The sequence below is a fragment of the Solanum lycopersicum genome, chromosome 4 (genome assembly GCF_036512215.1).
Source record: "Solanum lycopersicum chromosome 4, SLM_r2.1".
Taxonomy (NCBI): domain Eukaryota; kingdom Viridiplantae; phylum Streptophyta; class Magnoliopsida; order Solanales; family Solanaceae; genus Solanum; species Solanum lycopersicum.
Window position 1 is genome coordinate 2,429,501 of NC_090803.1, and position 11,700 is coordinate 2,441,200.

General features: G+C 31.9%; 1 protein-coding gene across 3 annotated transcripts; it reads left to right on the plus strand.

The window, feature by feature from the left end:
• The first annotated feature begins 3,215 nt into the window (after positions 1–3,215).
• Positions 3,216–9,714, plus strand: LOC543787 (putative late blight resistance protein homolog R1A-3). Of its 3 annotated transcripts, XM_069296922.1 has the most exons (5): positions 3,217–3,351; positions 5,035–5,104; positions 5,207–8,415; positions 9,001–9,104; positions 9,402–9,714. In XM_069296922.1, the coding sequence occupies exons 3-5, from the start codon at positions 5,235–5,237 to the stop codon at positions 9,402–9,404; spliced, it is 3,288 nt and encodes a 1,095-aa protein (XP_069153023.1). In that variant the 5' UTR covers positions 3,217–3,351; positions 5,035–5,104; positions 5,207–5,234; the 3' UTR covers positions 9,405–9,714. The 3 variants fall into 3 exon arrangements, with proteins under 3 accessions (XP_069153021.1, XP_069153023.1, XP_069153022.1); XM_069296920.1 differs by having other exon boundaries at positions 3,216–3,351; positions 5,207–9,104; XM_069296921.1 differs by lacking the exon at positions 3,217–3,351 and adding an exon at positions 3,390–3,527 and having other exon boundaries at positions 5,207–9,104.
• Positions 9,715–11,700: the final 1,986 nt, after the last annotated feature.

The window sequence follows — 11,700 nt, forward strand, 5'->3', positions numbered from 1 at the left end:
GGAAGCCTTCCTCCCTCAAGGAAGGAAAAAATCACACCACAATTTTATTAACTTCAATAACAATTCAATCATCAAAGGGACTAAGTCTAGTATCTTTACTCTTCAACGATTAACTATAATCGAAAACTCTATTCTCCAAGAAGTCAAACTTCTTGTTATAATTCTCTCAAACTCTCTACTCACCAAGAAGTCAAACTCATTTCTTGTTACAATTCTCTCTAACTCTCTCTTAACTCTACTCTGCGATTAGTCAAACACATTTGTTGTTACAATTCTCTCAAACTCTCTTCAAAAAATCAAACCCGTTTTTGGTTATTACAATTCAGTAATAAACATAGAACAAATTATAAAGACTAATTACGCTAGACATTAATTGATCAAACTTCAATATTCAATAATTCAGACTCAAAAACAACTCATGAATCTGATTCCACTTTATACTTTATTTCTGCACTTTTTCGTGATAGATGAGTTTTAGGCTGACTACTATATGTGAATAAGACGAGTGTCATCACGCTCATTTTTAGATCGTAACAAGTATGGTTATAGGGATGTGGTCACACTGATAAGAGGAATTTGTGAATTAAAAGTATAAGTGATAGGGGGAACTCGTCGTTTGATACAGTTTGTAATAATTATAAAAAAGGAAAATGTTATATTATGAAGTTTTGAAGATTTATCAAATTAGGAGATCTGATAGAGGAGTTAATTTCTCAAAAGGTTATTTAACTTTTGAAATATATCTAGCAAAGTCACTAAATTTTATTTTGTATCAATAAAATCATTCAACTTATGTTTTTATATCATAAAAATCACTCAGTCTATATTCATGATTAAACTACTAAATACATGACTCAAAATTACTATTTTATTATAAAATAATAAAAATTCAAAACAAAAAATAAATTTATCAAACTTTGAACTTTATAATTGTCCAAACTACCGTTGATACATGAAACCTCACTTTATTTATTTTTAAAAAAAAAAATTAAAAAAGGGATTCGCACAACACAAAAAATTGATTAAACTACCGGAGCAAAATCGACAGTCGTCATTGCAATAATGAAGCAGTGTACCAAATGACATTGATAAAATTAATCTTTTATTATTTTAACTTATAATATATAATAAAGTAGTAATTTTAAGTATTTATTTATTATTTTAATTGTAATTATGTATTTAAAAAGTTATTTTATTATCTTAATGATAAATTTAGTTTAATAATTTCACTGATTTAAATATATTAAAATTGAATAATTTTAACGATACAAAATAAAAATTTAATGATTTTACTAAATAATTTTTTTCAAAAATTGAATAACCGCACAATTATTGTGGTTGGTGAGCACGGGAAACAAGGGGCAGAGAATAGAATTAAATAGAATTAATTAATATAGAGGTTTTTCTGTAAAGTTTATATTAAATAGAATTAATTAATATAGTGGGGGGGGTGATGTAGTCATTATTTTATTCAGTCTTATAATAGAGTTGTTATAAAAAAAGATTAAAAAATTAATTCCCAGGTTACAAGAATTTTATTCGTTTATTGAAATCTTCCCAATTTGAAATAAATATTTTTTATTATCACTTCCTAGGTCCTTTATCTTATTGGCAGATTCATGTTTACTTGAAATGATGAGATTTTTAAGGAAGGTGGACAATTTGATTAAAATAATTTTTAATAGGAATTATTTTTATATAAGAATTATTTTTATCATTTACTTGATTATTTATTATTATTATGATGATGATGATTATTATAATATTGTGTTTTTTCCCAAAACAATGCAAGAAAGATTAAGGATATAAGAAAATTATATAATACAATTGTGAAGTGTGAATTACATCCAACTCTCCAGCGCGGGAGCAGAGGGGGCTATAAAGGTGGGACACCCGATACCTGGGATATCAAAAAAAAAAAAAATAGATTTTTAAAAAATATTTCACAGTTTAAATTGAATTTAAAACATTAAAATTTGGACAATATTAGATATAAAAATAAAATAGAATGAGGTACGAATTTCATCGTTAAATTGCTTGTGATTAAAAAATATCTTTGATAACTCGTCACTAAACAGAATTAGCAACGAATTTGTTATTTACCTACAAAATTTATCTTACTTAAAAGGATTAAATGTATTTGATTGATACTTAAAAGGACTATATTGAACCTACTAGCAAAGATAAGGGATCAATTTTGTCATTTTGTTTTGTTGTATGGCCATATATTCAAGCTAGCCTTCATTAGGTTTTTAAGTTTCATTGTGAGAAATATTTGACCAAAATATATCACATAATTTTCATGGTTCTAACAGCTTTGAGATTATGAGATTGGAAGTAAAGAAAAAGGTAAAATATATTTTTTTAACTTTTATCTTTCTTTTTCATTTGATATGTACTTTAGTGATTTGAAAGAAATATTTGGACTCAAAGGTCAAATAGAGTAATATTCCTTTTTCTGAATCAATTTGTTTGTGTGATTTTGACTTGGAAAAAGATTTTAGAATTTTGTAGTTTTAAACGAGAAAAAGAGAAAGGCAAAACAAAATGGGCAGGAGAGTATTTTTGTTGTATAATTATAAGTGTATAGGAGAAAATATATATATTTGCATGTGTATATACAATTTTCACTCGTTTTATACAAACAGAAACAACATTTATACACTTCGTTTCTGTTTGTATAAGCGAGAGAGACGAGAGTGGCGAGCGAGATTAGGGAGAGTGGCGAGCGAGATCTGGAAGAGAGGGAACGAAAATATATATATTTATACAATTTCTTCTCGCTTTATACAAACACAAACGCATTTTATACATTTGTGTTTGTATAAAAAGCTAGAGAGGCGCGCGAGACTGCCACCAAACAAGAGTGGCGAACGAGTTTTTACCAAGGAGAGTGGCGGAAATAGTTATAGTTTGCTATAGGGTACAATCAAATCAAAGTATATTTATAGCATTTAATTTAAATTAATAATTTACTATTATATATAATTTTTCAATATTAAATATGTATCCAATATAAAATATAATTATTGAAACTATCTTAAATCCTTGCATTAGGTCCTAAACTATTATTATTGTTATATAATAAACTAATAAAGTAACATCAAACTTGCCATTTTTTATTCTTGTCACCTAATTACATGATTGAATAATGTTTTTTCCTGACTATTATTGATCCACTAGCAAATATTTATATGGACAGTAGGAAATTATATAGAAAGACTTTGCTTTAATAATTCAAAATCATAGTAAACTTTGCTTAAACTAATCTATTTCACATCTAGTCTTTCATTGCTTCTTGCTTTTGCTCACTCAATTTTGTCAATGAAAGTTTTGTAAATCTGCAACAAGGTAATAAATATTATCCCCTTTTTGTTTTTATTTTGATTATTTGTGGATTATCTATACATAATGAAAACTAGAAAATGGTTTATATATAGAGAGAGAATCATTTGATAATTAAGCTCTTTTTGTTTATCCATCTATAGAAGCTTTCACTAATTATTCTCATAACTTGAGGATTGAAGGTAAGAATGTATACAATATGAGGAACTAATACATAATAGTTGAAAGAATTTATTTCATGGCACTAAAATTGGCCTCAGACCCTCTTCTCTTCGTACTATGAACTATTTTTCAAGTTTTTCGTATTTGGTTGGTCAAAAGTATTAGAGAATATTATCTAAAATTTCCTAAAATTAAGTGTAATGATTTGGTTGGTCATTTTTTATTTTTCCATAGAATTTAACATTTTTCCCTCCCATGATTACCCTGTGTCTTCTATGTTTGAGTTTTGAAAAGTTGGTTTTGAACTTTGAGTTAAAAGTTGAGAATTTCGTAAGTTTGAGTATCTTAAGGGGTAATTTGTTAAGAAAGTGGCTTTTGGGGTCTTTCGGGGTTTGGATACTTGAATCGGGATTTCGAGAGTTCCGTTATATCAGGGGAAGATTTTGGTCCCGAGCTTGAGTTAGCCTTTTTTGGTGTGAGTTAGTTTTTTGTGGTTTTCATGAATGCCGGGTCAAGGAGACCTTAGATTTGTGTTTTGACAGTTTCATCGAGTCTAAAGCATCGAGTATATTGATTTGCTTATGCGGTTTGTGTGTACCGGATTCCGAACGAATCCTGAGGGTCCTCTTGATGTTTTGGAAGTTGGCTGATTTTTCTGGTGCCTGAATCTAGTGTGTCTCGCGATCTCGAGGCTCATTGTTGCGAGGTAATGTTCGCTTCGCGAAGGGGTCAAGTTCCCTTGATCTTCACGATCACGAAGGACCTGTTAGCGGGGCTCGCTTAAGCGATTCCCTAGTTGCTTTGCAACATCAAAGAGGGTTTTTGCTGTAGATTTTGGGGTTTAAGTCCCATTTAACCATTTTTAAACTTGGGGAACCTTTGGTGGCAAATTTATAAAGGATTTTGCTTGTTAAATCATTTGGGTAAGTTTTCTTGATCCTGAACCTTCATTTTGAGTTAATATCTCAAAGGTTACTCAACTTTCACAATTTATCTAACAAAGTCATTGAACTTTATTTTGTATCAATAAAATCACTCCCTTTATATCAATAAAATCATCCTATTAAATTTATCAATAAAAAATTATCATGACAAAATAATAATTTTTTTTATGCCATGTAATATGAAGCCGATGGGAAATGGTTCCGGCTAGTGATTTGATATAAAGCCGATGGGACCGATGGGAAATGGTTTCAGTGTGAAATTGACTTTGTGACTTGATGACTTTTTTGCTTATGCGCGACTTACTTGATACTTGGTCTTGATATGCTTGTTGTGTGTGAATGAACTTATTGACTTTGGGATTGACTTGTGTGATTTGTTGACTGTTGGATTGTGAATATTGGGCTTTGCGAGCCATATATTGTAGAATTACTAGGTTGGACTGATTTCTGCGCAGGTTGTCGTTTGAGGAGGTTCGGTTGGAGAGTTGGGGGTGTTCGTTTTCTAGCTAGTTGCTTTGTTTAGTATGTTGTTTGTTGGGTACGATGTTGTTGGTAATCACCCCTTGCTTCTACATGTGTGTAGGTTTCGAGCCCCGGTCCGTGTGATCTCTTTCTCCTCCTTTGATCTCGATGCTTGTCAAGGACTGGAAGAGGTAGTTGCTTGTCAATGGGCTTCTTACACTTTTGTGCTATTTGAGAAACAAAGATTGTATTTATTTCTAATTTTTGTTCTCATTTAATGTGCATGTGATTAGTTGAAACATCAATCCTGTTCTGGCATAAATGGAAAAAGGAAAGGTATGTCTACCATTAGAGGAAGAAAGAAGAAGAATTAGTGATCTAATTGATGATTTCTTGAATGGGTTGAAGAAAATACAGAATGAAGAACAAAAATTCATCGCTTCAAAATTGGATTTGATTGAAAAGCTAAGATTGGAACTGAGATTCCTAAGAACATTTGTCCTGTTTGGGAATTCGACGAATTTGGATGACTTTTATAGGAGGATGTCACTGAATATAAGCAAATTGGATACACTTATTTGGTCACTTTTCTATGAAGAAGAAGATAAATTAATCCTAGCGAAATACAACATGGATAGACTTGCGCCTTACCTGATCAAAGAAACAGCAAGTATTGTTTTGAGATTGAAGAATGTAGCCATCATCATGACTGAGGAGAATATGTTTGAATATAGAAAGAGCATCCTCAAGCACCTTCATGATCTACCAAAGTATTGTTCTGATTTGCTTCAACCCCTCATGAGTGAATACAACATTCTTCGGCAAGTATGCACACATCTCAGAGATTTCTATCAGTTGGAATGCAACAAAACAACAAAAACAGAATTTCTCTATACTCGGTATCAAGTGACAGTTGATAGAGTATCACAATTCTGTTTTGATCTTTGGACAGAAAAGTATAAAGACTTTGACAATGAGTATGACTTCTCTGAATGCTCTTCCAAGATCACTTCTCTACTCATCGACATAATCCCTCTCGAGCTGGAGGTTCTATACATTTCTACTTCTAAGCTCATCAAAGAATCAACATCAACTCAACTAAAACGGTTTGTTAAGCAAATCCTAAAAGCATCTCCAAGGATTCTTCATAATTATCTCATTCATCTCCAACGACGAATGGAAGTTGCAGTAGCTGTAAATTACGCTCCAACTCAAAGCATTAATGTTATGATGGAGTTCCTATTGATCTTTCTCACTGATATACCAAAACGGTTTATCCATCGTAAAAAATTGAACGATATGTTGGCACATGCTGGAGTGCTCACAAGAAAAATATCTGTTCTGGTGAGCAAGCTGTTGGAGGAGATCTCTGAGAATAATATCAATGAAGCGGACTTTTCAGCTCCAGACTTTTTTCAAGAAATTGAACAAATGAAGGGAGATATCAGACAGATTTTTTTAAAAGCTCCCGAGTCATCTCAACTTCGTTTTCCTATGGATGATGGTTTCCTCTTCATGAATCTTCTACTCAGACATTTAAAGGATTTGCTCATTTCCAATGCTTATTCAGTTTCTCTCATAAAGAGAGAAATTGGGATGGTGAAACAAAGCCTCGAATTCCTAACATCATCTTTCAGGCAAACATTGGATGAGAGTACTAGTGGAGTAGTTAAAGATTGTTGGTTGCACGCTTTAGGTGTGGCATATGAGGCAGAGCATGTCATTAATTCCATTCTTGTCAGAGATAAAGCTCTCTCGCATTTAATCTTCTCACTTCCGAATGTCACTGATAAGATCAAGCTTATTGTGGCACAAGTCACCGGTTTACAGCTGGAGGATAAGAATGGGGATGAAACCCTTGATGCAAAATCTTCCAACGAGCCAATTAAGCAAGCCTCATCATCTTTTGTAGAGGTTGTAGTAGGTCATGAGGAAGACGAAGCCTGGATCATAGGCCAGCTCCTTGATGAACATGAATCCAAGCTTGATGTCATTTCCATTGTTGGAATGCCAGGAGTCGGTAAAACTACTCTTGCCAATAAAGTGTATAACAATACATTAGTTGCAAGTCATTTCCATGTTCGTGCTAAGTGCACTGTTTCCCAAAACTTTAACAAGTCAAAGGTGTTGCGGGAGATTCTTCAGCAAGTTACTGCCTCGGAGACAAACGGAAGTGAGGATGACCTTGCTGAAAAGCTACGAGTAGCACTACTCGATAAAAGGTACCTCATCGTCTTGGACGATGTGTGGGATATTGCAACAGGGGAGATGTTAATAGCATGTTTTCCAAAGGTTGAGAGAGGAAATAGAGTTATCTTAACTAGCCGAAGTGGTGAGGTAGGTTTGAAAGTTAAATGCCGTAGTGATCCTGTGGACCTCCAAGTTTTAACAGATGAAAAAAGTTGGGAGTTATTCGAAAAAAGGGTATTTGGAGATGAAGGAAGCTGCCCTGCTGAACTGTTGGATATTGGACACCAAATAGTTGAGAAATGTAAAGGGCTTCCTTTGGCTCTTGTTTTGATTGCTGGAGTGATTGTTAGAGGAAGGGAAGGAAAGGAAAAGGAAAAGGAAAAAGATTTTTGGGTTAAGATTCAAAATAATTTGGATTCCTTTACTTCTTCCAACATCAATTCGCAGATTATGAATGTTATGCAATCAAGTTATGACCATTTACCATACCAGCTGAAGCCGTTGTTGCTTTACTTTGCAACATTGCAAAAGAGCGAACGAACTCCAGTCTCTACGTTGATGCAGTTGTGGATGGCTGAAGGATTGGTGGATCATGATATTCCATCCAAGTGTAGTTTAGAGGAAGTAACTCATAGTTACTTGGATGCTTTAATTTCCAGTAGCCTGATAATGGTGGATCATATCCCCTCTGAGAGTGTTTGGACGTCTGTAATGATCAGAGCTTGCTATGTCCATGATGTTGTGCACGATTTTTGTTCAGTAAAAGCGGGAAAGGAAAAGTTTTTCAAGTTAATCAAGTCAGGTGATCCAGTTCATGCTTCTGATTTCTTACACCGTCGACTAACCATTCATACTGACGACAAAAAATGTCTTTTGCTCAATTCTGATAAATCTTCAGCTGGTAGTAAGCATCTCATATCTTTGAAAGTGAGTGGTTATGTTGATGACTCCAGGTATATCTGTCACACAAGACACATGAGACTTATTAGAGTGTTGCAACTGGATGACACTCTTCTGCAACATCATTTAGTGGAACAAATAGGATCCCTATTTCATTTGAGGTTCTTAAAAATTTGGACTCGTGATGTAAAAGCTATCCCATTGTCGTGGTTGAACCTCCAGAATCTGGAAACTTTGCTGATCAGTGAGGAATTTTCCACCATTGTTTTACTGCCAATATTATTCAAACTGTCAAAGCTGAAACATGTGAGCATTGACCAGAGTTCTTTCTTTGATGAAGAGGAAGAGGAAGACGAAGACGAAGACGAAGAGGAAGAGGACATAGACAATATCCAAAGTAGACTATTGGAAGGTGAGAATTCAAAGCTTACAACTTTATCCCATGTTGATATCTCATATTCCCAAGGAACTAATGATGCTCTAGAGAAGTTCCCAAATCTTGAGCACCTTGATTGCACCATCATGGTACCCGAGTGTCCTCCTACACACGGCGATTGGTTTCCCAAGTTAGATGTCCTTAATAAACTTCAATCGCTCATTGCAGTATACAACAACCAATGGAATTATTATGGTTATCCCATTATTGAATATCACTTCCCTACCAGCTTGAAAGAGTTGCGGTTGCATTCTTTTACCATCACACCTACTTTGTTGTCAGCAATCACGGCATTGCCTCAGCTTGAAATTCTGGCGATTATTTACGCTGATTTCATGGAGGATAAGTGGGATGCAAGTGAGGACATGTATCAAAGTCTCAAGACTTTGAGTTTGTCATTTACCAAATTATCAGAATGGGAAGTTGATAGGGAAACTTTTCCCAAGCTTGAGGAATTAATACTAAAATATTGTTACAAGCTTACGGAGATCCCTTGTGCATTTGGGGATTTAGACACTTTAAAGTCCATTCATTTAACTTATATTAAGCGTCAGCTTGCAGATTCAGCCGATGAGATTAAGATACAGATAGTAGATTTCACAGGAGAGGACAGACTTCATGTCCATATATCATCTATGTATCTTCCCTCAGATGACGAAGAAGAGGTAATCAATTTCTTACATCGTCACCCATACCTAGTTCAGTTTTTACTAATTAATTAGTATAAGCACTTTCTGTTGGATAGCAATAAAAGGCTGAAATACTGAAATAGAAAAACGTTACAAGAAAGGCCTCAGTTGAACACGCTTTATACCTGGCATCATTTGTGGAATTTTGCATCCTACACTAACTAGTTTTTTTTCCTCTGTAATTCTGGAGATGTTTTAAATTAATGTTTTGAGTGTTTTCTTTCGTGTTAACTGTGTATTGCTTCGCCTCATTAGTAATTGTTTTATTTGCAGTGAAGCCTGGAAATTTAGGCATTGCAGATGGCTTGTAGGACAGGAAGGCGGTACACAAGGCGAGGTGATTTGAACTTGGTTTAGAGATTATTGGATAATGTCATCATCCTGCTTATGGCAAGGCCACGAGAGGCTGCAGCGGCCCTTGCTTGGTGGAGTTAGTTAAGAAATAAAATTACGTTTTTTGCAATCAATTAAATCTTTTGGCATGATAGAGCACTCTTCTTTCTCATTTGTTTTTTTTTTTTTGTCTACAATGTATTAGTTTAATTACAGGATGTCCCTGAATATAAAAAAGTCACTTTTATTACCATACTAGTTTCTGACAACGTGCGTTGCACGCTAATTTTATCAATTATATTTTATGTATCAACAAAAATAAAATATTAAGGGATTGCGCATTTGACATCAAGCAAAAAGTATGTGAAATTAATTAATATAATATAGTCCCCTTTAACTTTGTATAAGTCTTTTTTATGATCTAAATATCACTGTTAACCTTTTATAGCCATAAATGGATATTAAAAATACATACACAATTATTGATAAGATTGCCTATATTATTTTAATGAAAAACGAAAGAGTGAAATATTTATATTATTTAAGGTTCTAAAATTTAGTACTATCAAAATTAAAAACAATTACATTTAAAATATAAAACTAACAAATATATAATTTAAACACTGAACTTCATACATACATCTATTTCAAAAGCTCATAATAATAGCTAAAAGATTACAACACCACAATGAGTTTATTAGAAACGCAAAAGAAATTAGAAACAACAATAATCTTCGTGATGGAGAATATATATTGAAAGAGATATGAGGACTTAGGCATGTCTAAAAAGAAGTCGAGTTCTTCTCCCCACCTCATGTATTCTATTTTTTCATGTCTTTTGTGTCTATCATAGATGGAATAGTTTTTTGATTATCAGTTGAATGACAATTTCTTTCATTTTTCAATGGTTATCACATAGTTCTTAAATAGTAGTAAAAATGTTTGTTTAAATTCTATATTTTTCAGTTTTAAATAATAGTCTTTAATATATAGATAGATGGAAAGATGAAAAATACAAGTCATACTTAGACTTAATAAGAGAATTAACATTACCACTAATAATTATTGCTCTGAACTTGGAATCTAGTCTAGTTTGAATGAATAATTAAAAAGATGAAAAATAAAAATCATTGTGATTAGTAATAAATGAAGCAATTACAAGTCATCTCAATAATTTATTACTAATTCATTCATATATAATAACACACTTCTAATATCTTAGTAATAATAAATCAAATAAATAAAATCAGTGATATTAATCGGATAAATGGAGGGTCACTCTTTTCATATGCCAGTAATTATTCTAGGATATACATGTACAATTAAAATATATCTTTTCACATTCCAAACATTTAATTATTTGCTTATATTTTAATTAAGAATTAATTTAAGGAAATGCAAAAGTCATCTACATTTTTATTAAAATGATACAATTTAATATTTAAACTAAATAATTAAATGCTTTTATAATATTTTAATTTATAGTACAATTAAAATATATCTTTTCACATTCCAAACATTTAATTATTTGCTTATATTTTAATTAGGAATTAATTTAAGGAAATGCAAAAGTCATCTACATTGTTATTAAAATGATACAATTTAATATTTAAACTAAATAATTAAATACTTTTATAATATTTTAATTTATAGTAAGGGTAAAATTGTAATTCAACTTTTAACTTTTTTTGTTCCCTCTTATGATTGATCTGTTTTTTTGGTTGAGTAGCAGTGAACTATATTTGCTAAAATAATATAAAATTTTCTTTTATAAAAGTAAATAATGAAACTGAATCTGTGTTCGCAAATTAAATTAAGAAAATGAAGGAAAAACTTAAACGAGGTGGGCTGAAATTTTGCACGTTAAAGCTCATACCTAATAAAAATAAAAATGCTACAAGAGATAAAAAAAAATTAAAATAAAAAATTGGAAGAGTTGTACATGATGACGTGAACATTCAATTAGTCTAATCAAAGTGTATGATCTGAAATTGATTAAGTTTATAATTATTAAAACTAAAGTCTTTGTACTAAAACTGATAGCTGACGGTCCATAAATATATTAGCAAGTGTTAATTAGGTGGCACATTTACATTAATATTCAAATAAACAAAAATTATAAAAATAATTTCAAAATAAATAAATAATTTTTTATTAACAAATGAAAGATCCTTTGTTTTATTGGCAAGTCCATTGTCTGTCTAGTTGACTAATGGATAATTATATAAGGCAGTAAAGA

Coding starts and splice junctions, on each gene's coding strand:
- LOC543787 (XM_069296920.1), top strand. CDS start 5,235: ATGGAAAAAGGAAAGGTATGTCTACCATTAGAGGAAGAAAGAAGAAGA.